This window comes from Mercenaria mercenaria, chromosome 13, assembly GCF_021730395.1.
Source record: "Mercenaria mercenaria strain notata chromosome 13, MADL_Memer_1, whole genome shotgun sequence".
Classification (NCBI taxonomy): Eukaryota; Metazoa; Mollusca; class Bivalvia; order Venerida; family Veneridae; genus Mercenaria; species Mercenaria mercenaria.
Window position 1 is genome coordinate 64935471 of NC_069373.1, and position 26929 is coordinate 64962399.

Here is a 26929-nt window from a genome sequence, read left to right on the forward strand (position 1 = left end):
TTCAGACCCCTAGCTCAAAGGTCAAGGTCACACTTAGCAGTCAAATGTTAACATGGCATGAACAGAGTCTGTTTCCTGTCCGGTCTATAACTTTGTCATCCATGAAGGGATTTTGATATTACTTGGCACAAATGTTCCCCATTATGAGGCAACATGTCATGTGCAAAACCCGGACCCCTAGCTCAAAGGTCAAGGTAACAATTGGAGGCCAAAGGTCAATAGGGTTTTTTTCCTGTCCGGTCCATGAATTTTGGCATCCATCAAAGGATTACAATATTACTTGGCATAAATGTTCCCCATGATGAGACGATGTGTCATGCGCAAAACCCAGAACCCTAGCTTAAAGGTCAAGGTCACACTTTGAGATCAAAGGTCAGTAAGATTTTTTTCCTGTCCGGTCTATAACTTTGTCATGCATAACAGGATTTAAATATCAGTTGGCACAAACATTTCCCTGGATGAGACAACATGTTGTGCGCAAAGCCCCGGCTCTAGGTCTAAGGTCAAGGTCATACTTAGAGGTCAAAGGTCAAATTCAAGAATGACTTTGTCTGGAGCATTTCTTCTTTATGCATTGAGGGATTGTAATGTAACTTGGCACAAATGTTCACCACCATCAGACGAATTGTCACATGCCAGAACCAGGTCCCTAGGTCTAAGGTCAAGGTCATACTTAGAGGTTAAAGGTCAAATTCAAGAATGAGTTTGTCCGGAGCATTTCTTCTTCATGCGTGGAGGGATTTTGATGTAACTTGGTAGAAATGTTCACCACTATGAGGCACACTTTTTTTAGAATTATGTCCCTTTGTTGTTACTATAAATAGATTATATTGTAACTTTTTTATTACTGGCCGTAGTGAAAAATTGAGAACACTTTTCTGTGGTACAACATGCACGGTACATCCAAATTTTAGGTGTATTTTGATATATCTCTACCTGGTAAAGAGTTTCTTGTGGACTTAAATTTTATAGATTTTTTTTTTTTTTTTTTTTTTAGGGTTTATTTCACTTTGTTGTTACTTTGAATAACTTTTATGATAATTTTTTGTATAATCGACCAAAAAAAAATCCAAATGAAAACAACTGTACGTTTTTATATATGCAAATTTTAATCCAAGTGTTTTGTTATATTATATTGTATATGTAGTACAATATTGTTTATACATCATTGACAGATATCAGTTCATTATGTTATACTGCAGTAGAGAAAATTAGGTGCCTTCCAGTAGGGGACTTTGTATTGCATGGCAATACTTCATTCACTTGTTTATCTTGTCATCACTACTAATTACTCCGTGTTCACCTTTGGATGTCAAAATTCAAGCTCAGATTTCAGAGGATTGGTGTTTGGAATTGTTGGTAGCCTGTTAGACAATCAGTGAGACACAAGCTTATGCCCCAGCAGACAATCAGTGAGACACAAGCTTATGCCCTAGCAGACAATCAGTGAGACACAAGCTTATGCCCCAGCAGACAATCAGTGAGACACAAGCTTATGCCCCAGCAGACAATCAGTGAGACACAAGCTTACGCCCCAGCAGACAATCAGTGAGACACAAGCTTACGCCCCAGCAGACAATCAGTGAGACACAAGCTTATGCCCCAGAAGACTGACGACAAATAACAGTGCAGTAAAGTTAACATGCCTACACCTCTTGTAAACAAAAAGTTTCTCCAGTTTCATAAACATTGGAGACCACAGGCAAGTAAAAACTAAACACAGTTTGAATAATTCATTTGCTTCAGAGGTTGATGGCACGAAACAGAAGTATTTTTATGAAATTTAACATACAGGAACACTAAGATTCATATAGCCTTGACCTTTGGCCCATTGACCAAAGTAAATACATAATGTACAAGGCAAGTTGATGGATGTTAAAGCTGATCAGAGATAAATTTGCTTTACACCTTAAGGGCAGAATAACCAGTTACTACATAAATGTAGTATGGTTAACTCATCCAGAAGAATGTTGGTAATTTTAGAGCCAAGTATAGAAGATGCTCGTATTCCAGAGGCTTCTTTGGTTTTCTACATGCTAGGTGTAAAGCTATATTTCACACACGGTAGTGCAGACTTGAATTCAAGATCCCTGGTTGCAATGTCTGGCATCTTACCACTGGACCACAGTCCACTGACTGACCACAGTGTGACAATCTATACACACCAAACCTGCAATAAGTTGCCAGCCAAAAGAGTGACAATTTGGCAACTTGAGGTAATTCTAAATGTTTGGAGTAGAATTTGATTTAACCCTGATGTTTCAAAACTTCAGAATATACTTAGAAATTTCCACAAAGAAAAAAATTAGGGTCATCCTTGATTGTTTTGCTAGACCAGTTTGAAAAGTTTGGATCTCACAAGTTTTCAAACTGGGGGTTAATGGGAAAATCACAATTTTAACATTTTCGCAAATAATGTGTGTGTGTGTTTCCGGTTTAACGTCTTTTAAATTTTTCAGTCATATTAATGATGGTGTCTTCTTGTAGCAGTGAGCACAATACCCAACATTATGGTGCTGCCTCGCTGGAATATCACGCCGTAAGACACATGCAATGACACCCCACCCAGTCACATTATACTTACACCTGACTTGACCAGTCCTAGCACAATCCTCTAAATGCTGAGCACCAAGCGAGGGAAGCTACATCTACCATTTTAATTGCGGCCAAGGATCAAAATCATGGCCTCACACGCTCGTAGCAGGCACGCTACTACTAGGCTACCAAAGAGGTCTTTCGGAAATTGAATTTTTTTCTACTATGAAAACTACCTTAAAACAAGTGGCTGCTGCAGCAGTTGAAATTGGGAAATTAATTTGGACAGTCAGCTGACACTAAGTCAAGTTCGACTGTATATGCCTTCTTTCTACATTATAAAGGAAGTATTTAAAAACTGTTGCCATGGCAACAATTGTAAGAAAGGAAAACTAAACTCTGTGGTTAGTGTTATTACAGATTATTTATTGAATCATGAATACAGTATGGGAACACACTGTGTACCCCCTGAAGTCTGTGACATGAGCACATAAATACTAGAAAAATTATGATATGACATTATTCTTTTTGTAATCAATTAAGAAAATAATGATATAATATACACAATGGCACAGATTAGTACTAAAAGAGACACAGAATTACTTACATCTAGTAACAATGATCTACATTGCTGATGAAACATTTTGACATATTTGGACATGATGCACTGATATAACTTGTCACCTCATAGCAAAAACTATAGCATCCCAAAATTTACAACAGTTTTGCATTGAGATAAAAATTTATGTTCTTTTTACATTAAGTGCTACCATAATTTCCTGCAAATACCCCAAAGGCTATCTCAAATTTCAATTTGCGCCAAGATTACTGAGGATTGTATCAAGGAATGAAAATTTTACACAGTGCTAGATCTGTTATGTTGAAATGACAATTGGTGACCACTATGTTTTGCACAGTTCATGATACATAATAAACCTTACATCGGGTCATTGTTTATAATTATTAATGTTATCTGAAGGAATGATAACATGGCACTTACTTCTGGTAGCAGAAAAAAACAAAAGTACGAGTTCAAAAATTGCCATTATTATTACTGCATGTCATTCATATGCAAAACTATGTGCAAATTTGTCCTATTTTTTTTCTCTCCATTTTTCCTGTAACTGCGTATATGAGGATTACACCAAAGTATGAGTTTTCTGCAGGAAATGACTGTAATTGGGGACATTTACAAACACAAAAATGAATGAACTTTTTATATCCTCTATGACTCTGCACTGATTTTAATTTCCTTGCGTGCTTGTAATATTAAAACGAAAAAAAAACAACATTAATTTAAATGCAAGAAAATTTAACAACAGTAAATACGAAAATAAATATGGTGCTTATTTTTAAATAGTGAAATTGCTTCCCAATAATCTTGGAGAATAAAACAACTCACTGTTAACATCTTATCATACTACATCTGAGGCCACTAGTTTAAAACAGTAAATGAGCCGTGCCATGGGAAAACCAACATAGTGGCTTTGCGACCAGCATGGATCCAGACCAGCCTGCGCATCCGCGCAGTCTGGTCAGGCTCCATGCTGTTCGCTTTCAAAGCCTATTGCTATTAGAGAAACTGTTAGCGAACAGCATGGATCCTGACCAGACTGCGTGGATGCGCAGGCTGGTCTGGATCCATGCTGGTCGCAAAGCCATTATGTTGGTTTTCTCATGGCACGGCTCAAATCATGTTCCTCAATTTGCCAGATTTTTTTTCAATTTTTCATTTATCACAGTTCTTCTTCCATAGTAAAAACATCTTGCAGTAAACAATTTTTCACTCCATATAGGTTTTCAAGCATTAAAAACAATGATTTATATGTTGAGCCCGGTAGTAGTAAAACCAAGAACTATTTTCATTGCACAAAAATGTGGTTTTAAACTGGTAGAAAATACGGCTTTGAACATCAATTATCTTAACTGTTCAAATTTGTACCTATACCATTAACTCCATGTAGATGACTTGTTTCAGTCTAAGATAAAAGTCAGCTTGAAATTTTCCATGAAATCAATAGATCTGTTCCAGAATAAATATTTAAAGAGCATTTGTTAACCAATATAAAAAGAATTGGTTTTGCAATTTTTTTTTTCAGATTCATACATAATTAGTTAAACAAGAGGACCATGATGGTCCTGAATCGCTCACCTCTTCCCACATGACCCAGTTGATAAACATTCAGACCAACTTTCATACAGATCCCATGAAAAATACGGCCTCTAGAGAGGTCACAACGTTTTTTCATTATTTGACCTACTGACCTACTTTTTGAAGGCACGTGACCCACTTTCGAACTTGACCTAGATGTCATCAAGATGAACATTCTGACCAATTTTCATGAAGATCCATTCACAAATATGGCCTCTAGAGATGTCACAAGGTTTTTCTATTTTTAGACCTACTGACCTAGTTTTTGACCGCACATGACCCTGTTTCGAACTTGACCTAGATATCATCAAGATGAACATTCAGACCAACTTTCATACAGATCCCGTGAAAAATATGGCCTTTAGAGAGGTCATAAGGTTTTTCTATTATTTGACCTACTGACCTAGTTTTTGATGGGACGTGACCCACTTTCAGACCTGACCTAGATATCATCAAGATGAACATTCAGACCAACTTTCATACAGATCCCATGAAAAATATAGCCTCTAGAGAAGTCACAAGGTTTTTCTATTATTTGACCTACTGACCTAGTTTTTGATGGCACGAGACCCACTTTCGAACTTGACCTAGATATCATCAAGGTGAACATTCTGACCAATTTTCATGAAGATCTCATGAAATATATGGCCTCTAGAGAGGTCACAACGTTTTCTACTATTTGACCTACTGACCTAGTTTTTGACGGCATGTGACCCAGTTTCGAACTTGACCTAGATATCATCAAGGTGAACGTTCTTACCAATTTTCATGAACATCTTATGAAATATATGGCCTCTAGAGAGGTCACAAGGTTTTTCTATTTTTAGACCTACTGACCTAGTTTTTGAAGGCATGTGACCCAGTTTCGAACTTGACCTAGATATCATCAAGGTGAACATTCTGACCAATTTTCATGAAGATCTTGTGTAATATATGGCCTCTAGAGAGGTCACAAGGTTTTTCTATTCTTAGACCTACTGACCTAGTTTTTGATGGCACGTGACCCAGTTTCGAACTTGACCTAGATATCATCAAGATGAACATTCTGACCAACTTTCATAAAGATCCCACAAAAAATGTGACCTCTAGAGTGGTCACAAGCAAAAGTTTACGGACGGACGGACGCACCGACGACGGACACTGCGTGATCACAAAAGCTCACCTTGTCACTATGTGACAGGTGAGCTAAAAAAATAGGTGGATAGTTCACCAAAAAGGATAACGTTATGAGCAACTTAGTTAAAAATTTCAGGAAAAATGGCATCTAAGATGCACAATACTGGGCACCAAGTAGATTTTACAACTTTACAACATGACTGCACTCTGTTACTTATCTTTTAGATATGGTTATCTGTAAAGCAGTTTTAAAGCTAACAGCAAATAAAAGCAATAATACTATGCCTATCACTATTTAAAGCTTAAATAAATTTACATGCTGTTTCTGATAACATGTATAATAATACTTTGTTTTGTGTTCTGTAACCCTTTGGCTGGTTACATCTTAATTTTTATCTTCACTGACTATTGTGAATGATTCATACAGATAATTCCACTCTTCAAATGGATAATAATTTAGTGATATTTAAATAACTGTTAAATTCCTATTAATTGTGGGGCACTAATTTTCGTGGACTTGTCATTCCTCAAATAATATCCTAGTTGAAGACTCTTTTTTAAACCACAAAATTTAGAATCCACAAATGTATCTCCCTATGAAATTGCCATTTTGATGCAAAACTTTATGCCTGCAAGAATGTATTATTTCACGGTAATTTATATACGTGTAGGCATTTTTAAATAATATTTTTTTAAAAGATATTGTAGAGACTTGTATTTGTGAAGGGTTTACTATGAAAGTTTAATGTCCTTAAAACTGACTTTCTTTTCTTCATACGATCAAAAATGCCATGATATAACATACATGTACACTCATTACAGTTAGCACTGATTATATACTTTCATTTTTAAAAATTGTCTTAACTTAACGCCCTTAAAAACACAAATTTGTTAAAACATTGAAAACCAAAACGTGTAGCTAAGAAAACATTTTCCATGTAAGCTTACATTTATATTCATTTGTAACATGACCAGCTAATAAACTACATACTTTTAGAGCAAAATCTATCTCGAGTTATTCTGCATAAACAGACCTTGAACTATGCTGCACGCGCACTGTGTTTTGGCCAAATGCTGCAGTATAGAACGCAGTTGTAATTTATGTTTGATGAAAATACTCCTCTGATTATCATTTTAACGTTATCTGAAATAAGTTGTGTTAGATTGAAATAATAAGTATCTGAGTAAGGTTTAACATAGAATAACCCTCCTCTGTCATTCATATGCATAGACCTGATATATGCATACGCATAAGAACTCTAAAACTCGGGTAATCCTACGATAAACCTTATTTTGATACTTATTATTTCTTAATTAAATTCAGCTGTAACAAACTGAATATAAATTGTTATATAGTTTTCAAACATGGTTTTTATTGATAATTAATGGTGTATTATTTTACAAACCAGATAGAAAATTTAAAAAATCCTGAAAAAATTTGCATTTTTAATGACATCAAGTATTGTTCTATACCATGATCAATGTACCCTGCAGTATATAAAGATTTGTTAAAACAAAACTGACAAAGGACAAGCTAAATGAATCTGATATCTTTCATGTGAAACCCATGCAACTATTCTGATGTCAAAGACAAACACAATAATAGATACAAAGTCAAATATAAATCTCTCAAAAAACGACTGTCTAAACTGAAACAACAGGTTGTCAACCAGGTCTTCACAAAAAATATGAGACAAAAACATATTATTACACTCTTTCCCCCCCCCCCCCACCCCCCTCAAAAAAGAAAATGAAAATTTTGCCCCCCACCCCACTCCACTTTGCCAAGTAAGCCAGAGAAAAGTTTGCCATGATATGTCCTCCGCCTCTAGTTGGCATTCAAATACAAAAAATAATAAAAGAAAATAAAGGCAGTCGTTAGAAGATAGTAAGTCTGTCAAAAATATAAGAAAACAAACTAAGAATTAGTTGATGGCCTGAAATAGAAATAGGCTTCATCTTCAATGACATGTTGTCTACATTTTCTTTTTCTAAACAATAAAACAGGCATGAAAAGCTCTCCTCACTTCATTCACAGAAAGCAATAGTATGTCCTAACATAGTCTTAAGTTTCCCATTAACAAAAGCTGTCTGTAAGACAGCGTGCTCGACTTTTCTCAGTGCTTGAATTACAGCTTTGCTAGTTAAAACTTCTTAAAACTTTTAAGCAAAAAATTCTAAGTTAAAATGGGGCAAAACTGTGTCAAAATTCAAATCAGACGTATGGGGATTGTTTCTCCTGGTGTAGACTTTGATAGTAAATAACTACTTTAAGTTTCAAGTCAAAAGTTTTGACAGTAATAGAGATATCTGACTTTATCAAAAACTTTAACAAAAAAAATTCTAAGTTAAAAAGGGCCATAACTCTGTTAAAATTCAAATAAGAGTTATGGGGGTTATTTCTCTTGGTGTAGACTTTAACAGGAAATAACTATTTTAAGTTTTAAGTCAATAGCTTTGATAGTAACAGAGGTATTTGACTTTATCAAGAACTTTAACCAACTGCGACGCCGATGCTGGGGCGAGTGCAACAGTTCTACTTTTTCTTCAAAAAGTCAAGCTCAAAACGTTTAAACAAAACGTCTGACTTGAACAATTCTTAATTTAATCTATAAACTTCGGGAAAGAACGATAAATGGAATAGTTTTAAATTCTGTCTAGTCTTATCTCTACCTCGAAGTTTCTATGTGAAATGATCTATCCGAAGTTTTGAGAAATATAATCTTAAACCCAAACACACTATTCAGTAACTATCAATATTCTTATAAAAATTTCCCAAATAAAAATCTGTCTAAAAGCTGGCTGTTCCTAAATTTATAATCTGCATATAAATAATAAACAAATAATTTACAAGATAATGCAAGCGACTTAGAAACAAAAAACAAAATCAACAAAAAGCTGTAAATAATACATAAATACACATAAATAAAGCATGTTTTTCTTTCAGTAGAACTATGTACAAAAAATATCTTAAAAATGTTGATTTTCTTCGCCTCTGTACAATTCATGATTTACACAATACAGTAGACAACTCCAGCAACTTCCACACCAGTGTTTAATACAACAGTCTCACATAGATAATACCTTGCTAATTAGCCTCGGCCAATAATTTATCAAAGTTATAAGTTTGAAAATTTCACACAAGACATAAAACTACAATTATTTTTTTTTTTTTTTGGAAAAACGCCTTAATTTTACAAGAGTTTAAAAGATTACTTTTTTAAGAAGCAAAATGTAGAATTCACCATTTCCGAGAATTTTTGGTAGTTTACTAACACAATGGCAAGGACTGGAAACATGAAAGCCATGATGGCCCTATATCGCTCACTAGAGTTTCACTGCTCACACAGGTATAACAAGAAACATACCTGCCAAATTACTTTGGAAACTGGCCTGCAGACTCGGAGGAGATTGTCAAAGTTCACCATATAGCCATACAGAGAAAACTAGACTCGCTCCTGACCGTCATATTTTTTGTTTTTGAAAGTTCACAACTGTTTTTGATTTTAGAAGGCAGTCACACAAAAACATTTCTGTGGAATTTCAAAATCTGACCAGTGGTTTAAAAGATCTCATTTTAAGATTGTTCTATTTTTAGCCGTTTTGCCATATTTTTTGACAAAAGAGAATAACAGGAAACACTCTTGGTAGATGGTCATTCAAGAAGCATTTCTGTGGAAGTATTTCTGAATCAAACCAATGATGTTGTTTGGACATTATTAAAGCTCTGGCAGCTTTTAATTAATATGAAAGTCAAAATAAATTGAATAGACTTTGTAGAGGGTCACCCAAAGATCACTTATTTGGGCAAAATTTTTTTTTAAACTTGGGCCACGATTTTCAAAGATTCCTCTACAGACTTATAGGTAAGACAAATCATTTACCTCACATTCCCTGGCAGCCATGGTTTTTTTTTTCAAAACAGAATGAATTCATTCACTTGATAGAGGATCACCAAAGGAAGAAACTATTTCAAATTCAGACCAGTGGTTTAGGAAAAGATGCAATTTGAACATATTTCTATTTTTATCTCTTGCTGCTATGGGTTTAATTTTTTCAAATCAGAATAAAGCAGTTTCTAACAAAAAGATTTTTAGTTTCCACTATATGCATACATAAGGAACAAGAGCTGTCTCCATAGGATGACACATGCCCCCGATGGCACTTTGAATGAATAGTTATGGCCGATGTTAGAGTTTAGGACCTTTGACCTACGGAGCTGGGTCTTGCGCGCGACAAATCGTCTTACTGTGTCACACATTCATGCGTAGTTATTTTAAAATCCGTGCATGAATGACAATGATATGGACCGGACACGCCCATCAATGCACTATCATGAAAAATGACATTTAATGTCTAAGTGTGACCTTGACCTTTGAGCTACGGACCTGGGTCTTGCGCGCGACACGTCGTCTTACTGTGGTACACATTCATGCCAAGTTATTTGAAAATCCATCCATCGATGACAAAGATATGGACCGGACACGCCCATCAATGCACTATCCTTTAACGTCTAAGTGTGACCTTGACCTTTAAGCTACGGACCTGGGTTTTGCGCGCGACACGTCGTCTTACTGTGGTACACACTCATGCCAAGTTATTTGAAAATCCATCCATTGATGACAAAGATATGGACCGGACACGCCCATCAATGCACTATCCTTTAACGTCTAAGTGTGACCTTGACCTTTGAGCTACGGACCTGGGTCTTTCGCGCGACACGTCGTCTTACTGTGGTACACATTCATGCCAAGTAATTTGAAAATCCATCCATCGTCAAGATTGGACGGACACGCCATCAATGCACTATCCTTTAATGTCTAAGTGTGACCTTGACCTTTGAGCTTACGGTACCTGGTCTTGTGCGCGACACGTCTCTAACTGTGGTCACATTCATACCAAGTATTTAAATCCGTCCATCGATACAAAGATTGACCAGACACGAAATTTCGACAGTGACAACCGACGACTGACACGACAGACGTTCAAAACTTATGCTCCCTCGGGATAAAAGTGACCCACCTGGCAGCAAATTTTTTTTTACAAATCAAAATAATCTGAACAAAGAGGGTCATCCAATGTGCTTGTTAGTGAAATTATCTTTTCAACAGTTTAGCAGGAGATGCCGTTGGAACATTTTTCTGGTTTTAGCTCTGGCTGGTGGCCATTTTATTTTTTTTGATGAATCAGAATAATTGGAATGATCTTGGTAGTGCATCACCAAAGGAAGGTTTCTACAAAACATTTTTTAGAATTGGATGAGATTTAAGAGAAGATGACATTTAAAGATGGTTCTATTTTTTGCTCTGGAGGCTATGTTGTTTGTTTTTTTTTTTGATAAACTGGAAATCTTGTCACTCTTTCACTCTTTGCAATGGGTCAACCAAAGAAGTTTTGTGTCTTGTCAGTTCCCGACAAGATTTTTAAAGTTTCCACTATATACATATCGGAAAAAGGTGATTAAGCCGTCTGGCAGTCACGTTTTTTGACAAATCAAAACAACTTGAACAAGCTTGGTCATTCAAGGGTCAGCAGTTTCTGAAGCTATTACTATATACATCAAGGGAACAATGAGCTGGCTTTGTTCCTGCAGTTTTTGACAAGATTTTTATTGAAATTTTCTATTGTATACATATAAAGAAAAATAACAATGGCCCACTGATGGCAGAATTTTAGACAAATCAAAATAATATGAAAAACTTTGATAGACGGTCACCAGATGATCATTAAATTTTGTGAGAAACTATTTCAAAATCCCATTTACAGTTTAGAGAATGTTCCATTTTTAGCTCTACCAGGCCAAGTCTCATCATCTTCCACCAAACTGTTTCAGAGCAAATGGTGTTTGAAGGCAATAGTTAACAGCCAGATGGATGATGGAAACTGGACAATGAATGATCATAATAGCTCACCCTGAGCAATTGGTGCTTAGGTGAGCTAAAAATTAATCTCATGAGTTTATGCCTTAATCTCTATAAAACAAAGAACTTTGATAAATTGAGGCCCAGTATTTCAGAAAGGCATACTGAATATTATTTATTTAAAGACCTTACAAATATATTTTATCGGTAACATACACAATGTCTAAGATATCATCAGCTGCTTCTTGTTTCACATCTTCATAAGAGTTACCTCCCTTGCTTCTCTGTGACAACTGACATTTTCAAAACTACTAGCACACTTAGAAGAATAGTCTATTTTTAGAATCAAGGACTAAGCAGCACTTTTAATAGAAACATGATTGTACGAGATTTTTCAAAGCAAATTAAAGGCACTCCCTATTTCTGGTTAAAATTGTAGAGGATCATATATTAATAATCTGTGTCACTAGGTACAGTGACCTTAACCTTAGATTAATGTGGAGAAAAGGTCATCTGACAAATCATACAACAGCCAAATTTTTACTCATGATCTATTACATACAAGTTTCAAGCTCTCTCTTTTTGTTTTACATTATTCTTTGGAGAAAAAAATGCAGATTTAGACAGTTTTACTGCACTGTTTGTATATTTTTTTTCATTTTACTCAACTCCAGCTCAAATATATGCTTTTATGGAAACCTTAAAACATCTTTCTTACAGTGTAATCATTTTCCAACAAATATATATATCAATTGAGAGCCCACCTATCCATATATACAAGAATCAACAATCATGATATGCTAAGACAAGTCTCAGATGATCTCTTTTTTCTGTATTACAGAAAATCTGCAAAAAGAGGAATATTTAACAATGACCATGCATCTATCCATTTCTACTGTAATTGGACCCAAGCACCGGGGCCTCCTGCATCAATTCGGTGTCCTTGCTCACGGTGTGAAAACCCCAAGGTGGACCTCAAACTTGTATTCCGATGTTTACACATTTTCACATTTCCCAAATGGCAGCTACATACAGCACTATCACAAGACAAGTAGGGTCAGTTTTTGACCCTGTTTGGGGTCAGACTTTGCCCCCAATAAGGCCCCTTAGTAGCAAAAGTGTCTACACGCAAATTAATCAGTCTAACCAGAGTGAGACAGTCACGTCTTGTCTAAAACAGCATACTCTGTCTTCGTATTTTACCTGAAACAAAACAATAAAACTTCTTATATACTTTTTTTGTAACTAAAAGAGATATGCTTTTTTAAAGATACAAAAAAATATAAACAGAACAAACTTTTCTTGGAACCTTTATAAACAGTGTTAATATATAAATCCTTTAATTGTAAATACATCGTTTACATTTTTAATCCTCTAACAAGAAGAAATGCAGAATCAAAAAACTAACGTAAAGACTTAATAAAAAAAATCAAGAAAAAGACAAAACAAGAGCTGTCCGTAAGACAGCCAAGCTCGACTATTCGAAATATTGTCACAGAAGCAGGAAATTATTACCTAAAATGTTAAATATCAAAAGAGTTTTAAGTTCGAAAGGGGACATAATTTGACCAAAATACATATCAGAGTTATGGGACTTGATGCTATCAACTAGTTTTATAACCCCGAAGAAACATGTTAGGTTTCAATTCAATATCTGCATTAGTTTTGGAGATAGTAACTTGCATGTAAACTTTAACCAGAATTTTCTAAGTCCAAAAGGGGGCATAATTTGTTCAAAATACATGTTAAGAGTTATGGAACTTGACCTAGTGAGGCTGGTAATTGACCTAGAAAAGGAATAAATAAGATTCAAAGCTATATGCCTTTTCGTAATAGCTGTATGTACTTGCACGCAAAACTTTAACCAGAATTTTCTAAGTCCAAAAGGGGGCATAATTTGCCCAAAATACATGTCAGAGTTATGGGACTTGATTCTATCAACTAGTTTTATAACCCCGAAGACACATGTGAAGTTTCAATTTAATATCTGTATTAGTTTTGGAGATAGTAACTTGCATGTAAAACTTAACCAGGATTTTCTAAGTCCAAAAGGGGGCATAATTTGCCCAAAATACATGTCAGAGTTATGGGACTTGACCCAGTGAGGTAGGTAATTGATCTAGAAAAAGAAAAAATAAGTTTCAAATGTATATGCCTTTTAGTAATAGCTGTATGTACTTGCACGCAAAACTTTAACCAGAATTTTCTAAGTCCAAAAGGGGGCATAATTTGGCCAAAATGAAGGTCAGAGTTATGGGACTTGGTGCTATCAAAGTTTAATAACCCCGAAGACACATGTGAAGTTTCAATTAAATATCTGCATTAGTTTTGGAGATAGTAACTTGCATGTAAAACTTTAACCAAAATTTTCTAAGTCCAAAAGGGGCATAATTTGCTCAAAATACATGTTAGAGTTATGGAACTTGACCCAGTGAGGTTGGTAATTGACCTAGAAAAAGAATAAATAAGTTTCAAAGCTATATGCCTTTAAATGATAGCTGTATGTACTTGCATGCAAAAACTTAACCAAGGTGTGACGCCGACGCCGACGCCAGGGTGAGTAGAATAGCTAGACTATTCTTTGAATAGTCGAGCTAATTATTCGAAAAAAAAAATTGTTACATCCAAAATATGTCAAACTTTATTCACTTCTCATATCCAAGGACACTGTCAAAGTACTTTTAAATATGCAGTTATTCATTACATCATATCAAATTCCACACTTAGTCTTTCAAAACCGAAAAAAAACCATCAAATGAGAAACAGCAAACTGATTATATGTGGTAATAATAAGATACTTGCAACAGAATTACAAACTTGGCAAAAAATTATCAACAACTTGGAAAAATTTCATCAAAAGGAAAATGCACAATGAAGACAGTGTTTCCTTATAGTTTACAAAGCAACATAAGTTGTGTATACACATGGACATAATCATGATACTGTGTAGAAGACTAGTTTCAAGTCAAAATGTGCACAAGTTAATTACATCAAATGGTACCGGAAATGATCTGCAATGCATTATGGATGAGGACAGAATGATGCGATATTATTTAAGAGAATTTAGGAAGCATCAAGATCAGGAAATTCATTTGTTGTTTAAAAGAAAGATTATACATATGGAAGGAAGTGGGAGTAGCAGGTTTAACAGAGGGTTATTTTTATTCAGATAAAGTTAAGCTGTTTTCAGCAACGTATATTTTCAGAAGTTTGAGACTGGCTTTTGAGACACTCTGTTCCTAAAGAGTAAACCAGTCTCAAAATGAAGACCTGCCATTGGTCAATTTTAATGTGTTTTCAGGAATCAACCAATCAGCTGCCAGAGTTTTCAGAGTTCTGAGACTGGTTTCCAATCATAGTTTTATCATAATAAACTTTTCTTTTTTTTTTGTACAGCCAATGCAAAAGGAAACACATGATGTTGTGCAGAGGAAATCTTTTGACCTTAAGAGTGAATTTATGGATATATGTTTAAGCCATGCTTTTGCTGAAAGAAACAGATGTAGTCATAACATGTTTCATCTCTCACTATGAAAGCAAATATTTCCAGGAGATGACAACAATATTCATATATCATAGCAGTGATTATGTTCTAGTACTTCATTTGCCATAAGAAACATAAATGTTTGAGGATTACATGTGATTACAATGCATCATGAAATCTTGTATCACTTCAAGCCACAAACAAGTAAATGTCAAATCATTTAACATCATGGGGGTATTCTAACACTACTTATATATCGACCATTTTGAACCAGAAAATTTATTACCAGTTTAATAATTGTTCACTTTTTCTTGTTTAAAACATTTTTCAACAGTATTTCAGTTAATATCTAGTAATGGTCAGCTGACCTAGCCAGTGTACCTCGATTCTTTACTAGTACTAACCTGTTCTCCCTAAGTAACCTATAACTTCTCCTCATGTATCAGAGGTGAAGAATGAATTTCTTCAGACATATTGTCTTATGTTTTATTGTCATGAAAAACATTTATCTCACCAAGGATTGAACTCTCAACTTAGAGACACAGTCTTGTGCTCTACCTACCAGGCTTACCCAGGAAGCTCTACTATTAAGCATCTAGCCAATTCATGGCTCAGTTATGCATTACATTTTGAATTACATTTTATCTTATACTTCATGTTAATACTCGATGCAAAACTTCCTCCACAAACCAACAGGGATTTATTTTTATTTCTTTGTTTGTTTGCTTTGGGTTTTACGCCATTTTTCAACGGTAATTTCGTTTTTGTAAAGGCGGGTAGTTAACCTGTGTTCCTGGATTCTGTACAGTACAAACCTGTTCTCCACAAGTAACTGCAAACTTCGCCACATGAATCAAAGGTGGAAGACGAATGATTTCAGATTCAATGTCTTTTATCAAATTGTCACAAAGAATATGCACCTTGCCTGTGGATTGTAAACAGGCAAATCGTAGATCTGTGCTCTCCCTATTGAGCTAAGTGGGCAGGCTCTGGGAATTTATTTTGAACAGTATCAAGGTGGGATGATTGTAAGCACATCTGGTGTTTTTAGTTTTCTCACGCTGACAACATTTTGTATCAACCTCACTGGCCTCTGTTATTTATTCACTATTACGTATGTTTTAGGACTATAAAGCTTTTCAGTTAAACAACAGTTCTTTACCATAAGGAGTTTAAATTTAGACATATACGTGCAATCAATAACAGACTTTATTGAACCAGAGGTTTGATGTTTGTCATCAAATTATCACATGGACAAATATTTCTCCTCCTGGGCAGCACTTTCTAATAGTTTTGTACGTAGATTTTACTTTTGAACTTGCTACACTTTGGAGATGACAAGTTTGAGTTATTTAAACACAGTAAAAATATACTAAAATCTTTTTTCACACTTTTTTTCTGAACCATATAATGTTTTTAGAAAAACAATCTGATTTTTTTCTCAGTGTTTCGTTCATTCATGCAGAAATAATAAATTGTCCTTACTAAACTCATAGGAACAATATATGCTATGTTCTGTAGTAATTGTTTGAAACATAAAATCACAAACCCCATGAATATCAAATGATTTCACACTACTATATACTTACTTGATGAATTAAATGCTTTGAAATAATCAGGAAATATAAGGTAAGTCACAATTTTTGGGGAATATTTGAACACATTTAATAGATTTCATCAACCTATTTTCCACCACACAAGTTTTCAACAAGAAATGATTTACAAGTATACAATAAACAGTACAGGTATTTGAAGTAAATATTTTTATACATAAAAATAAAGCATTATGGAGCATTTTCATGCACTTTATTCGATTTCTTTAATTTAAATAGTCCCCTTTAAATTACTATAAAATCACTATTATCTATAATGAATTTATTTTCGCAGATTTTATCACTGCATCAATCCACAATCTACAAAATTTTCTCTTTAATCCATAAAATGAAAAATGCACTACTACACATCTCTGAGAAACTGCCATTTTGGCCAAAATTACAACATTTTATTCCCCCAAAACAAACCTATTCGCTGCACATCAAGTGAATTTTGTGAAAAATGGGCAAGACCTTGTTTGTTATTAAAGACATAGAATCCATTCTAAGAAAAGGCGCTCGACTATTTCGATGCTGGATAGTGAAACTGGGCACATCTGAGGAAGCTGGAGCTGACATTTGAGTGTTTAATGACTCCAAAAAGAATGACAATATTTGACAATAGCTCAAGTCTGTGTCAAAAAGTATTTTAAAAGTAATAAGAGATAAAGAACATTAAATATGCATAATTCTAAGCAAAAAGGGGGATAATTCAATGGAATATTGGTGCAAGAGTTTGCATCTCTTGTGTCATATGATGTGAGTGATAAGGTGGAACAACTATTTTAAGTTTGAATCAAATCCATTTAGTAATAACTGAGTTAGAGTGAAAGTGCATCAAAATTTTACCTGAAATTCTATGTAAAAAGGGGGGATAATTCAAGTAATATTGGTGTGAGAGTTATGGCCCTTGTGCCATATGATGTGGGTGATGATGAGGAATAACTATTTTAAGTTTGAAACAATTTCATCAAGTAATTACTGAGATACAGTGAAAGTTAAAACTTTAACCAAAGTGCGAATGCGGAAGACGCTGACAAAAGGGTCGAGCAGGACAGCTCTCCATACTTCTTTTAGTTGAGCTAAAAAGCATGTTTGCATTCAATACTTTCTATATACTGTTTGTTGAAACATTAAAAACTGGATCTGTTTTCATACCTGATGAGTTAAGTGATGATGATCTCATGCCGGGATCTCTATGTAGAGCTATTCCTGGTATAGTAAATATTGACACAGCTGAAATAACAAGTTACAGTAGGTTATGTCCCAATTTTATGCATGTATGTGATTATATTCAAATATTATACATTAACAGTTAATTCTTGCATGATTTTGATAAATTTTGTGTAATCCGTTTGATAAAAAAAATTAATATTTCACTTCACAACTTCACTCTAAGGTTACGGAAATTTAAGATTTGACATAAATACTTCACCGCGGGACAAGAAATTTAAGATTTGACATCAGTACTTCACCGCGGGACAAGAAATCTAAGATCTGACATCAGTCCTTCACCGCGGGACAAGAAATCTAAGATCTGACATCAGTACTTCACTGCGGGACAAGAAATCTAAGATCTGACATCAGTACTTCACCGCGGGACAAGAAATCTAAGATCTGACATCAGTACTTCACCGCGGGACTAGAAATCTAAGACTTGACATCAGTACTTCACCGCGGGACTAGAAATCTAAGACTTGACATCAGTACTTCACCGCGGGACTAGAAATCTAAGACTTGACATCAGTACTTCACCGCGGGACTAGAAATCTAAGACTTGACATCAGTACTTCACCGCGGGACTAGAAATCTAAGACTTGACATCAGTACTTCACCGCGGGACTAGAAATCTAAGACTTGACATCAGTACTTCACCGCGGGACAAGAAATCTAAGACTTGACATCAGTACTTCACCACGGGACAAGAAATCTAAGACTTGACATCAGTACTTCACCGCGGGACAAGAAATCTAAGACTTGACATCAGTACTTCACCGCGGGACAAGAAATTTAAGAGTTGACATCAGTACTTCACCGCGGGACAAGAAATTTAAGATTTAACATCATGACCACTCCAAAATTAATGCAGTGATGAGCAACACAAATTCACTAGCTCAATTTTTTTCCTCATATTTCAATTTCCATTATGACAGAAACATCTGACAGTACTTTCCTACATCTGTCATAAATGAGCCGTGCCATGAGAAAATCAACATAGTGGGTTTGCGACCAGCATGGATGTAGACCAGCCTGCTCATCCGCGCATTCTGGTCAGGATCCATGCTGTTCGCTAACGGTTTCTGTAATTGCAGTAGGCTTTAAAAGCGAACAGCATGGATCCTGACCAGACTGCGCGGATGCGCAGGCTGGTCTGGATCCATGCTGGTCGCAAACCCACTGTGTTGGTTTTCTCATGGCACGGCTCAAATATGTATGCCTCAGAAATGAAGTTAACTACATAATCAACAAGAGCTGTCGGAGGACAGCAACGCTCGACTATTCAACAGCCTTGTCAATTGAATTAATACAAAAGTTGAAAAAGGGGCATAATTTTGTAAAATGCAAAGTAGAGGTATTGAACCTCTGTATTGCATGTCATATCATGACAGTGAACAAGTGTGTGAAGTTTCAATCCTTTCCAATTTGTGGATACTGAGATACCAGCTTACATACAAAAACTTAACCAAAAACTGCTAAGTCAAAACAAGAGCACCGCCTTGCGGATGCTGACGCTCATCTGATTTTTTTTGTATAATAGAAATATTGTCCTACCCATGATTTTCTAAGTCTAAAAAGGGCCATCATTCTTGCAAAAAGCAGGATAGAGTTATGTTTCTTGATGTACAGTGTCCATTTATGATTGTGAAAAACTGTTGCAAGTTTTAAAAGCAATAGCTTTGATAGTTTATGAGAAAAGTTGCCTTAAACATAATACTCAACCAAGAAAATGATTTTCTAAGTCCAAAAGGGGCAATAATTATTGCAAAAAGCAGGATGGAGTTATGTTGCTTGCTGTACAGGGTCAGCTTATGATGGTGAACAAGTGTTGCAAGTTTCAAAGCAATAGCTTTGATAGTTTAAGAGAAAAAGTTGACCTAAACATAAAACTTAACCAAGAAATCTGATGTTTTCTAAGTCCAAAAGGGGCCATAAATCTTGCAAAAAGCAGGATGGAGTTATGTTTCTTGCTGTACAGGGTCAGCTTATGATGGTGAACAAGTGTTGCAAGTTTTAAAGCAATAGCTTTGATAGTTTAGGATAAAAGCTGACCTAAACATAAAACTTAACCAAGAAAACTGATTTTCTAAGTCCAAAAGGGGTAATAATTCTTGCAAAAAGCAAGATGGAGTTATGTTTCTTGATGTACAGGGTCTGCTTATGATGGTGAACAAGTATTCCAAGTTTCAAAGCGATAGCTTTGATAGTTTAGGAGAAAAGTTGACCTAAACATAAAACTTAACCAAGAAATCTGATATTTTCTAAGTACAAAAGGGGCCATAAATCTTGCAAAAAGCAAGATGGAGTTATGTTTCTTGCTATACAGGGTCAGCTTATGATGGTGAACAAGTCTTCCAAGTTTCAAAGCAATAGCTTTGATAGTTTAGGAGAAAAGCTGACCTAAACATAAAACTTAACCAGGCAACGCCGACGCAGACGCCGACACCGACGCCGACAACCGCTCAAGTGATGACAATAACTCATCATTTTTTTTCAAAAAATCAGATGAGCTAAAAAGGGACATAATTTTGAAAAAAAAAAGAGTAGAGTTATGGGACTTGCTTAGTGCATGTCAGATCATGACAGTGAACAAGTATGTGAAGTTTTAATCCATTCCCATTATTAAGTACTGAGATACCAGCTTACATACAAAACCTTAACCAAAAATTTCTAAGTCGAAAAAGGGGCATAATTTTGTAAAAAATTAAAATAGAGTTATGGAACCTGTGCAATGTAGGTCAGTTTATCACAGTGAATAAGTGTGTGAAGTTTCAATCCATTCCCACAAGTGGTTACTGAGATACCAGCTTACAAACAAAACCTTAACTAAAAATTTCTAAGTCGAAAAAGGGGCATAATTTTGAAAAAAAAAAAGAGTAGAGTTATGGGACTTGCTTAGTGCATGTCAGATCATGACAGTGAACAAGTATGTGAAGTTTCAATCCATTCCCATTAGTAAGTACTGAGATACCAGCTTACATACAAAACCTTAACCAAAAATTTCTAAGACGAAAAAGGGGCATAATTTTGTAAAAAAGCAAAATAGAGTTATGGAACCTGTGCAGTGTAGGTCAGTTTATCACAGTGAATAAGTGTGTGAAGTCTCAATCCATTCTCACAAGTGGTTATTGAGATACCAGCTTACATACAAAACCTTAAACAAATTGGGACACGGACGCCGACGCATGGGCGAGTCCAATAGCTCTACTATTCTATGAATAGTCGAGCTAAAAACAATGTTACGATAAAAATTCTGCAAAAGTCCCTTATCTTTGCAGGCAGAATTAAAAACAAAAGAAACTTACTATCTGGTAATCTATTTACACTGGGTCCCAATGAGTTAAAGAAAGCGTGCCTGGTGCCTTCTGCAGCAGATGTACGTAATTTGGCTTGATACTGAAATATAGCAAAAATAATATACTGTAAAAAAATATATTTTGCAACTTCTGCAAGATGGGCACATTGTAAGTACTGAACCATGTAGAACAGGCCCACTTCTAGCTTACTGTTACTCTGTCATATTGTATACATGCTCATTAAAAGGGATTGGCAGCTTCATTTCATTCAGCATATTTTTATTTTTGATTCGCAGGTATAAAATAAGTATCTGTAAAAATTTTCCTATCCATATGTAGAGTCCAGAATTTATTCTATGTTTTCCAGGAAAGTGCCCTTATGCAGTGACTTCCAGTTTATCAAATATGCAGAACTACCTTAAGTACTTAAAATCTGTATCTGTAAATTGATCTCAGGGAGACATCTCCCAAGAACGAATTCCCCCATACAAAGAATTAACACAATACAATGTAGGCAAGATGAACGCACTTAACAAAACCTGTCAAACCCCTTTACGTTGTACTACAGTAACTATGGAAACACCAGCTGCCAATTTTCTCTTTTCTACATTTTGCAAACTTGCACAAGAAAATCAAAACACTCGATTCAACTGATACATCTCTACCACTATACTCTAGCCTGATAGTTTTGTGAAGAAAAGCATGAAAACTCACCTGTAATAATTTTGCTAACAAGTCCAGGCCATCGCCGTCTAGTCTGGAAGTAAAACAATTAAGAAAGATTGACAGTTAATAAAAAATACATCAGGAAATCAGTATGTTAATTTATCCAACATTTCAAAGTACTGGATACCTTGACTTAAACAATTTTGCTGGTTCTCATAATTATGAGTTTATGTGTTTGAGAGAACACGTTTGCTACACATGTCAACATCAGTGGATTTCAGCATAGAATTGAACAAATTACTGATGATTATTTTTCATTATATAGGGTATTACACTGATTGAAAGCATGTGCATGTGCAATTGTTTAATGCAGGAAAAAAGTACATTTTGTAGAATCTATTTTAACAAATGTATTTGTATCAAAACTCTCTGAAACAAAGTTACAAATTGGACAGTCTTCTAAAAGGTCAAACCAATACAGATACAGTTAGAAACATGATATCTTAAACCTGCTTATATAAAAATTCTGGCTATCTTGAAGATATTTTCAAGTCCTGTCCCAAAAACACATGCACAAAATATAATTTTTGTCAATTTGGGTTATCTTGAAGTAAAACGCTTGATCCCTTGGAATTTGAGAGTTTCAACTGTATTTCTATATTTAGCTCTGGTGGCCAAGTTAGATAATCCTGGTGGAGTTTCCTCCAAGAAATATTTCTTTACAATTGTTTGAAACATCACACAAGACGTAAAATAGAGGTGAAATAATTTGGAGATATTTAAAGTTTTCAAAGTAGCAATATAGAAAAAACTGGCACCTCCCAATGTTGCCATGTTTTTATGACAAATGAAAATAATTTAAGGAATTTTGCAGATGTTTAAAGAATTTGGCTGTGAAATTATTTTAAAATTATGCCCCTGGTTTCCAAGTAGAATATTTTTAAAGTTTTCCTTTTAGCTGCCACCCATACAACATTCCTAAAACAATTTGGCTGAAACTGGCTTGGTGGTTTTGAAATGTTCTTTAAGAAAATGTGGATGGATGAACTGTCCTCAGGTGAGCTAAAAACTCATGTATAGATTTACCTTGGAGCAATATTTATTAAAGGTTCTGCGGTGTACACTGGTATACTGTATGACAAATACTCCTCGTTCTGAGACAGCCCAGGATATACATTATCGTCTGGTGTCCCTAAAGTCTTGAATATTAAATGCAATTCATCCTCTACAGTTGATCCTGGAAATAATGGTCGACCACATGCCATCTCATAAAATATGCAACCAACTCCCCTGAAAATAAAGACATTTGTGTATGTTTCATATAAAGGGTAATAATTCAAAATGTAAACAAGGTAGAGTCATATTTCTTGTAAATTGCACTTCCCCTCAATGATCTTTGTAGTGGGGAAGATTATGATATTACTATTGTATATCATTCCTGACATTTTGTCTATTCTAACAATAACAACAACAAAATAAAACTTACCACATATCAATAGGGGTGCCGTATTCTGTGGAGCCTAGTAAGACATCTGGTGGCCGATACCTGAAAAATATCAACACATATTAAACAAAATCACTTGTCTATAGGTTGTGCTATATTCAGCACATTTAGTGGGCTTTACAGACAAAACTTCAAAAATACAACTACGACAATTGATTTCTTGTCATGCAATAAAACACTTAATGAATGGTCTACTGGTCAACAGCCAAACTACCAGTCCTCGAAACTTCGGTATGGGTTCATACAACGCTGATTTTCATAAATATTTCTCATGTCAGTATCACACTAAGGTGTCATAATATCAAAATTCATTTCAGCGTTTAAACACTTTATCCGTAAATCTTCAGACTGCTATTGCCAAACTTGAAGAACCTGACATTTCAAACATTTAAATAAAGGGAAGCAAAAGTTTTTTTCAAACCAATTTCCGCAGATGCATAACCAGGGGTGAATCCAAAATTTTGGTTTGAAAAAGGGTGGGGTTGGTGTGGGTGTTATGCCCTCTCAGAAAAATGTTTGCTAAGTGGATTTAAAATAATGCAATCTGAATTATAATTGACACAGAGCAAGGGTATTTGACATGCCATCTTTCAACAAAAAAAAGGCAACTTGATAAAGTTGATAGCTTTTTAGTAAGACTGCCGTTAGTCTCTGTACTTCAGTAATCATAAATAATATACAATTTTGTTAGAAAGGATTAATGAAAATCTGGACTAAAGTGATTGATCTCAATTGTAGGTTATAAACAAGAGTGGCAGACTGTCATAAAATACGCCCGTCATCAAACTTGGCCTAATTCAAGGGCCATAATCCAAGAATGCCTGGGGCGATTTGGCTGGTTATGGAACATGGCAGAGATATTATGCCCACAAACATTGTCAGCAAGTTTGGTGAAGATCAAATGAAAACTGTTCGACTTAGAGAGCGGACAAAGCTAAATTCGCAAATTTCAAGTAATTCAAGGGCCATAATCCAAGAGTGCCTGGGGTGATTTTGCTGGTTATCGAACTTGGCCGAGATATTATGCCCACAAACATTGTCACCAAGTTTTGTGAGGATCTGATTAAAACTGTTTTACTTAGAGGACGGACAAGGCTAAATTTGCAGATTTCAAGTAATTCAAGGGCCATAACTAAGGAGTGCCTGGGGCGATTTTGCTGGTTATTGAACTTGGCCGAGATATTATGCCCACAAACATTTTTCATTTAGTTTGGTGAAGATCGGATGAAAACTGTTTGACATAGAGAGCGGACATGCTTTTGGACGCTGAAACCGCCCGCCACGGGTGTTTACATAATACGCCCCGCTCTTTCAGAGACAGGGGTATAAAAATTCATGTTTGCCAGATTTTGAGGGGTAGGAATAAGGTGAGAGGTTTGGTGTGTGTGTGTGTGTTCGGGTTTAACGTCTTTTTCAACAATTTTTCAGCCATATAAACGACGGTGTCTACTTGTAGCAGTGAGCACAATTCTCTACTTTATAGTGCTGCCTCATTGGAATATCACGCCGCAGACACGTGGCATGATACACCACCCATACATCACATTATACTGACACCGGGCAGACCAGTCCTAGCACTATCCTCTTAATGCTGAGTGCCAAGCGAGGAAGCTATTAGTACCATTTTTTACGTCTTTGGTATGACGCGGCCGGGGATCGAACCCACGACCTCCCGCACTCGAAGCGGACGCTCTACCACTAAGCTAACGAGGCGGTATGTGGGAGGTTTGGGTTTATAAAAGATGCTTTCCCCTTTGGACCTGCCCTTGATAGATATGTATAGTATTTTTTTTTACAAGTACAGGTGCAATTCCTAAAATCTCAATCCCCTAACTGACTTACATGGAACACATCTGAAGATAAAATGCTTTGTATAATGTGGCTTTGTGACCCATATGGATCCTAATCACCCTGCACGTCCATACAGCCTAATCTCGATCTATCCTGTTTGCTTCTCAGTCCTATACAAGTGTTGATGTTAATAAACAAACAGTATTTAAGTTGAAGATAAACACACAGTATGGATGTGCAGAGATCTGGATCCTTGTCGGTCGCAAAGTCCTAAAGTTGGTTTTCGCACAGAAGCTCTCATATACACTCACCATAAGGTAACAACCTCATTGGAATATGTTTTGGTTGGTATTGACTTGGCTCTTGCCAAACCTACAAATAAAAGAAAAAGTTCCATTGCAGCAATTTCATATGGAAAATCCATACTTCTTCATCTGATGACCTTTACTAATAAAATATGAAAAAAGGTTAAAAATAGTTGAATAACATATGAGTTATGTGAGTCTAGTGCAGAATGAAAATAATCTTTCTCCTAAAAAAAAAATCTTCACTTTTTGATATTCAGATAAACCAAAATAAGATCTAGTGTATAAGTGTACATATAATATTTTATATGAGCCGTGCCATGGGAAAACCAACATAGTGGCTTTGCGATCAGCATGGATCCAGACCAGCCTGCGCATCTGCGCAGTCTGGTCAGGATCCATGCTGTTCGCTAACGGTTTCTCTAATTGCAATAGGCTTTGAAAGCGAACAGCATGGATCCTGACCAGACTGCGCGGATGCGCAGGCTGGTCTGGATCCATGCTGGTCGCAAATCCACTATGTTGGTTTTCCCGTGGCGCGGCTCATATATTCAAGTTAAAGTGAATGATCTTTAACCTTTTTATAAAAGCAGATTGTAGAAATCATTAATATAGTTTAAAATATTTCAATAATTGTGTTTCTGTCAACTTTTCATACAACAATCAATGGGTCCTGCAAATTATATAGACGATTTCAAATCTCCTTTGACTGCAATCCTTAAAGTGTTAAAATATACACACTTGAAAGCAGAAAGTGTTTAAAAATGTGTGACCTAACATCAAGGTTTGAAGTACATTGATGCACTGAACTACAGAAATGCCTTGAACTACATTTACTTACCAAAATCAGCTAATTTGAGTTCCCCTCGTTCATTAATGAGTAGGTTTTGAGGTTTTAAATCTCTATGTAGCACCTGACGTTTATGACAATATGCCAACCCGCGTAACAATTGGTACAAAAATATCTGAAAGTAGAAAATGTTCATATTAAAGGCTTACATAGGTTCTAAATAAACACCAATTATCTATAACCAGTAAAACATAACAATTAGTTCTAGCGGAGAACTGATATATATATTTTTTCATTTATTAATTGCTCATATTATCAAGATAGAAAATTGTTTTTTATGGTTCATGACGGCTCACTGACAAATACTAAATCACATGGCTGCTTTCCTGCTTGTACCTGCATCTCCTGGCATTACTTCAAGCATGGGTGGGCACCAAGGTAATACCACCAACTTCCAAATAGCTAGAGGAGTGACATCCTCTTATGAAAGAATTCTAGATCCCTTGTGGAATTTCAAACCAACAGAGGTGAGAGACAAATAATTTGAGGTAACAGGCGCTGAGGTAACTGAACAAGGCAGTCTGAAAGACAGCTATATCCCCCGTCGCTATTATGGATA

At 35.6% G+C, this 26929-nt stretch overlaps 1 protein-coding gene across 6 annotated transcripts in view; it reads right to left on the reverse strand.

Moving 5' to 3' along the window:
* Positions 1 to 10827: 10827 nt before the first annotated feature.
* The window catches only part of LOC123528489 (cyclin-dependent kinase 17-like), a 137823-nt gene continuing 121721 nt past the window's right edge, over positions 10828 to 26929 (reverse strand). For 5 of the 6 annotated variants that reach the window (XM_053522091.1, XM_045308245.2, XM_045308243.2 and 2 more), the window contains 9 exons: positions 26362 to 26485; positions 25527 to 25587; positions 23407 to 23466; positions 23007 to 23210; positions 21969 to 22011; positions 21264 to 21354; positions 17899 to 17976; positions 16738 to 16752; positions 10828 to 12867 (listed from right to left, as the gene is read on the reverse strand). In XM_053522091.1, the coding sequence (XP_053378066.1) occupies positions 12836 to 12867; positions 16738 to 16752; positions 17899 to 17976; positions 21264 to 21354; positions 21969 to 22011; positions 23007 to 23210; positions 23407 to 23466; positions 25527 to 25587; positions 26362 to 26485 (708 nt within the window). In that variant the 3' untranslated portion in view covers positions 10828 to 12835. The remainder of the gene's footprint in view (positions 12868 to 16737; positions 16753 to 17898; positions 17977 to 21263; positions 21355 to 21968; positions 22012 to 23006; positions 23211 to 23406; positions 23467 to 25526; positions 25588 to 26361; positions 26486 to 26929) is intronic. The other variant, XM_045308244.2, reaches the window with a different exon arrangement.